The 6,306-nt window shown below is 41.5% G+C and overlaps 2 protein-coding genes across 2 annotated transcripts; one reads left to right on the plus strand and one right to left on the minus strand.

Moving 5' to 3' along the window:
- Nucleotides 1-139: 139 nt before the first annotated feature.
- On the plus strand, nt 140-1,896 carry SARC_03036 (hypothetical protein; the record flags this gene model as incomplete). The annotated part of the gene is made up of 4 exons (XM_014303192.1): nt 140-145; nt 525-795; nt 1,050-1,183; nt 1,590-1,896. 4 exons carry the CDS (start codon nt 140-142, stop codon nt 1,731-1,733), a joined length of 555 nt encoding a protein of 184 aa, XP_014158667.1. The 3' UTR covers nt 1,734-1,896.
- A 1,897-nt stretch (nt 1,897-3,793) lies between these two features.
- On the minus strand, nt 3,794-5,896 carry SARC_03037 (hypothetical protein). Its single transcript, XM_014303193.1, has 3 exons — nt 5,810-5,896; nt 4,586-4,675; nt 3,794-3,987 (listed from the first exon to the last, which is right to left on the minus strand). The coding sequence occupies exons 1-3, from the start codon at nt 5,861-5,863 to the stop codon at nt 3,874-3,876; spliced, it is 258 nt and encodes an 85-aa protein (XP_014158668.1). The 5' UTR covers nt 5,864-5,896; the 3' UTR covers nt 3,794-3,873.
- Nucleotides 5,897-6,306: the final 410 nt, after the last annotated feature.

Genomic DNA, 6,306 nt, shown 5'->3' on the forward strand with positions numbered 1-6,306 from the left:
CAAAGGTACATCACTTCTTTTTGGTGATCTATATTGTCCATGAAGTGAATATCTGTTGGTTATGCACTATACTGTAGTGATCCGTGTGTATTATTTACCGTAAATGAATGACGGTGAGCTCATACATTATAATGTAACTATGGCCGTCGTGTGTTTTGGTTGTATTTCCGTCTTCGGATAATCCCGCTAGGCGACATTGTGATTCTAGTTTTGCCGAACAAGGGCATACAAGTCGAATTGCATCTCCTTGATCTTGTACCATAACAATAGCTGTTTCAGCTTTGTAAATATAAGGGTACGCACAACATAAACACAAGTACCACTGAGTTTGCTGGTGTACTCTCGAACAGGCAACACACCACGCACGACCCTTAAATATTATACTGCATGGCCCCAACACTAGTTCAGAGAGACTGAGAGTATCAAAATCCTTATCTGTCCCGCAATTTCCTAAGAATTTCGTTTATCCGTGTGGTGATCTGTGTAACTTCTCACACTCCCCGTATGCACGTCTCTGTTCCCAGTTAAGTGCTGGTAGTGCCGTGGTAGACTCGGCAGCGGGTGTGGAGCTAGCCAGGTTTCTGGGTAACATCGGCACGGCCATAGCTGCTACTACAGGCCTCAGCTTGAGCTCAGTGACCGGCGAAGGTGCCGTGGGGGCCCAGCAAACAGGGGAAAGCGGGAGTGAAAATGCGGACAGATGGTTTGAGGAGAAGGCCTCTATGAATGCGAATATCTTGACCTGTCTGACGAACGTGCACAGTGCACTGAGCAGTCTGCTTAAGTGCGATCTGGGTATGGATTCGCGTGCATGCACAATGATTCTCTGTGTAGCAAGGGTGGTATCTGTGACCTGTCATCGTCCGTCTCTGAACGGAATTATTTGATTTGCCACCAGCAGGATCATTGGTGAAGATGAGTTTGGATCGTATATTTTTCTACATATCTTTGTTAGTCACTTGTCAGTACAATCCGTGCTGAGTTGTGACGCAGGCCATACTCCAGAGAATGTTCACACATATATTACCGCATGTTCGTACATTTTGCAGAACAAGGGAGGGCGTACGTGCTGCTTGCCAGGAGCTTCCAGAATAGCGCTTTACAAGAAGTCGATGTGAGGCTGACGAAGAAGATTAACCTCATCTCTCAGATCCATGAAGGACTACGGGCTAATTACCAGGAGGTATGCACATCTTTTGTACCTCCTATATATATTTATATACAAACACATACATGAATATATATATATATATTATTATTATTATAGTTATATATATATTTGTACATATACATATATATATATATATATATATATATATATATATATATATATATATATATATATATATATATATATATATATATATATATATATATATATATATATATATATATATATAGTATATATACTATATGTTTGTATGTATGTATATATATATATATATGTAGTATATATATATATATATATGTATATATATGTATATATATATATTTGTATAGATACACTGTGGTTGCGCAAGCGATGCTGTAAAGATACAAATTCGGATACGAATGACTATACCTACTGTACCGTCTTCATGAATAGTTAGAGGCACGTCAGTACACTAAGCGTCACTGCACTGTGTACACATGCCGTCATTGCCAAAAGGTCTCTCAATGTCACAGCATTTGAGATACCTACCAGATATTACGGCGTAGTCATGATGCCCATGAAGACCCAAGATTATCTGTAATAAAATATTTTAGTTAGTATTAGTAGAAACTCTAAAAACTTTAAAACAGATTGTTGTAGTCCATGAATGGCACGACAGAAGTGTGTTCAGAAGGGTGTACCTGGACTCTAGGTAACGCCGATTACTTAGAACATCATAGTAATAAAAACGGGAGAAATACGGAAATCGAACCTGTGACCTAAAATTTATAGGCTGTCTGTGCCTAATGTGTGAGTTCTTGCAGAAGAGACGCAACGTCTTCCCGACAGCGACGAGATGGTCACACTACTTCTCCTCCGATACGATACTTGGCAATACCTGTGATGTCTCTGCAGAGTTAATAATACCCCCCCCCCCCCGGTGTTATAAGATAGGATAGAGAGCCATGAACGGCTAACACTGCCTCCCCTCATATACGCTACTTCATCATTCTTAAGAAGTCCAAGCTACAGAAACGGTGCATGAGCCTATAATGCTCAGGGAGATACCTGTGATGTCTCTGCAGAGGTTAATGATACCACACCCCCGTGTTATAAGAGAGGATAGAGAGCGATGAACGGCTATCACTGCCTCCCCTCATATACGCTACTTCATCACTCTTAAGAAGTCCAAGCTACTGAGAGGGTGCATGAGCCTATAAAGCTCAGGGTGATACCTGTGATGCCTCTGCAGAGGTTAATAATACCACACTGGCACACCCCGTGTTGTATGCGGTGATAGGCGCCACACTGAGAAGGCAAGTTCCCCTCAAGCCAATCCTATCGCATAAGCGTAGTGACTGACCAGTTCATTGGGGAACAACCTTCCTCTGGCTCATTGCTCATCCTACCCTAACCTCAGTACTTGGCATGCTACTTGATCCAGCCCAGTGTAGACAAATATCGTGGACCATCCCACACGGACACTATAACCCTGCATTAACAGACCTGTCACCCGACTACGCAAGTGTGTCTGACATCTCCACCCCACCCTACAGTTCGGTACACCTAGAGTGCCGAACTGTTGTACCTCCGTGATACACGCTACACTCTCGCCCGCCGCCCCCTTTCTGCTGATTTAGCCCGATGACTCCTATAATACATGGTTCTCATCATTTGATAAATAATCGTCGTTTTGTATTGGTATTTGCATGTGCACATTGTTAAATCGGGTTTGCATGATCTGATACATTATATGTTCTTTCGAATTGGGTTCATGATTTAGCCCGATGACTCCTATGATACATGGTTCTCATCAATTGATAAATAAATGTCGTTTTGTATTTCTATTTGCTTGCGCACAGTGCTAAATCGAGGTTGTGTGAATGATGCATTATATGTTCTTTCGAATTGGGTTCATTTTCTTATATAGTGTTGGATCTTTGGATGACAATCAGATAAGTTGAATATAAAACATTCAGTCAGCTACACCGTTGCACAAAAAAAATCGAATACAGCGTGATCAGATACATTGAGAGGCTGAGTATGCCACGGGAATCCGTTTAACGACCAGCCCTACGGGAGATATCCCACACATCTCACGAGTAAGGCCAACTCATATGTACCGTGAGTTTGGCCCTGTGACTAAAGCGAGTTCCGCTTATATCCGCATGTTTGTCGCCAAGACACCCTCTTCAATGGTACGCCTCTTATCGCGTGAGTTGACATACAATATCTGGGCTCACAGACGTCTATAGGCTTGCGCGGGTACGGGTCGGTGCAGGCAGATTGCGTGGTGGTTAGTGTTTGAAATGTTGTCTGCCGTTTAACGGGTTGCGTGAAATATGCAAAAGGGCCAGATCCAGAGTTCCTCAATATATTTACGTCAGTAGATGCTGGCCCAATTTGTGCGAAGTGAGGGCTTTGGGGCATAAAGTGGACAGGGCAAATCTGGCTTTTTTCTTTCATCCTTCCGATTTAAGCTCCCGAGTTTTATAACTTTTGAAGAAGGAAGTATCAGTACAAACATCGAGAGTATACGATACACCGATTTCAGTCGCAAATAAAATCAGGGTCAAAGTCGACCCAGGCTACGCTCCACTCACAGATTTATCATAAAACTAATTTATATTGCTCGTAGTTCTGGTTCTCCGTTTGCAAAACTAATTTATATTGCTCGTAGTTCTGGTTCTCCGTTTGCAAAACTAATTTATATTGCTCGTAGTTCTGATCTTCGCTAGCGCCTAGTAAAAGTTCGGTACGGATATTTGGAACGGCAGAGTTCTATTCAAGAAGGTCGCCAGTAGCCTCTGTGGCCTGGCACTGTATTCCTGCAAGGTGGCGGCATCCGCTGGCACCTACAAACGTAGTAGAGAGTATAACAGGGATTATCTCACAATGGGCTATGGAGGATTTAACACCTCCCCACAGCAACTACTTACTACTTCATGAACACTAACCAACGTAGTAGAGGGTACAACAGGGATTATCTCACAATGGGCTATGGAGGAGTTAACACCTCACCACAGCAACTACTTTCTACTTCATGAACACAAACCAACGTAGTAGAGAGTACAACAGGGATTATCTCACAATGGGCTATGGAGGGGTTAACACCTCATCACAACTCACTCAAGTGCGCGACAGCCACCACACACATATACACAAAATACTACATCCATATAGGCACCCACGCATTTGTAACTAAGCACAACACTCTATACCTGATCACCATCCAAACGGTACAATAGCCACCACCACACACACACACACACACACACACACACACAGAGTCCTACATCCATATAGGCACCCACGCATGTGTAACTAAGCACAACACTATACCTGATCACCCTCCAAACGGTTCAATAGCCACCACCACACACACACACACACACAGAGTATTACATCCATATAGGCACCCACGCATGTGTAACTAAGCACAACACTCTATACCTGATCTCCTTCCAAACGGTTCAATAGCGCGACAGCCACCATGGCCGCGGGGATATGCAATCGGTGTGTGAACGCAGCGAACTGCAATGACTGCAAAACGGTTTAACGAGCGCAAGGGAAAAGGGAAACGAATGAATCGGATGTTAGGAACAGAAGAATACTGGTACATGCGCGCACAGTAGGGTTGTAGGGTTGTAAGGTTTGAGGGTTGGGTCTGACGTAACTGGTTTACCAACCAAGTATCAGTAGATCAGAGTGATGTGGGCCTTACTTATAAACTGTATAAACTTTACGTTCTACTTATAAACTGTACGTTCTACTTGTAAACTGTATAAACTGTACGTTCTACCTATAAACTGTACGTTCTACTTATAAACTGTACGTTCTACTTACAAATTGTATGGAACTGTACGTTCAAGCGATACCTGTGAATAGAACAGAACAGATGCGTCTTATAAACCGCCAATACCACCCCTGTATATGCTTGACATGAGTCATCGCTGAGTCATCGCAGTCGACAAGTACTTGCTATCCCTGCGATGTACATACTCTTTGTAAAAACATAGCCTTCTGCTCAATATAGAAGGCTTTGTGGTTAAGACGTGTACAAGAGAAATGACTTTACCTACCAGGACAATTAGACATAGCCTTCTGTTGAATTTAGAAGGCTATGTTAAGACGTGTACAAGAGAAAGGGCTTTACCTACCAGGACAATCTCTCACAGAGACAGGGTTAACTGATCTCTCAACAGACGCAAAGGAACACACACACCAGCGACACCAACAGGGTCTATTATACTAGCACCACACACAACAACAGACACGCCAACACACCACTCCATACCATCACATATATATACACCACTAAATATATATATACACCACTACATACTATCGCATATATATACACACCACAACCTGTGACACGAACAGGGTCTAATGTACTAGCACCATACACGCCAACACACCACTACATACCATCACATATATATACACCACTACATACTATGACATATATACACCCCACTACATACTATCACATATATATACACACCACTACATACTATCACATATGTACACACCACTACATACTATCATATATATATATATATATATATACTACTATATACTATTATATACTATTATATATATATATATATATATACCACTACATACTATCACATATGTACACACCCATGTGTCTATGACTGTGCTAGCACTCACCTCCATTTCAATGTTGCGCACGCCTGCGCCGTGGGCCAAGAGAAGGAAGTCCATCTTGTCTTTACCGCCATAGTCGCAGATGGCGCCATCTAGCCGACCTGTGAAACAAACCAAGTAAAACCACAATCCTAATTAGTGGAAGAAAGTATGCCAATTACAATCACAAACCTAATTATATGGGAGAAACAATTCCAATTACAATCACAATCCTAATCAAAAGGAGAAACAATTCCTATCACAATCACAATCAAAATCAAAGAGAGAAAAGCCCGTGGAGTCGCATGTCAGAGGTTGAGAGTACTTATATATGGGTATAATATACACGAATGCCTATATTTGGATATAGGATAGGGCTTAAATTTATGACACATGCGTGGAACCATACGCACACACACACAAATATATATATATATATAGATATATATATAAATATATATATATATATATATATATATATATATATATAGTTATTTTATTATATTATATTATATATATAT

The sequence above is a fragment of the Sphaeroforma arctica genome (assembly GCF_001186125.1).
Source record: "Sphaeroforma arctica JP610 unplaced genomic scaffold supercont1.146, whole genome shotgun sequence".
Lineage (NCBI taxonomy): Eukaryota > Ichthyosporea > Ichthyophonida > Sphaeroforma > Sphaeroforma arctica.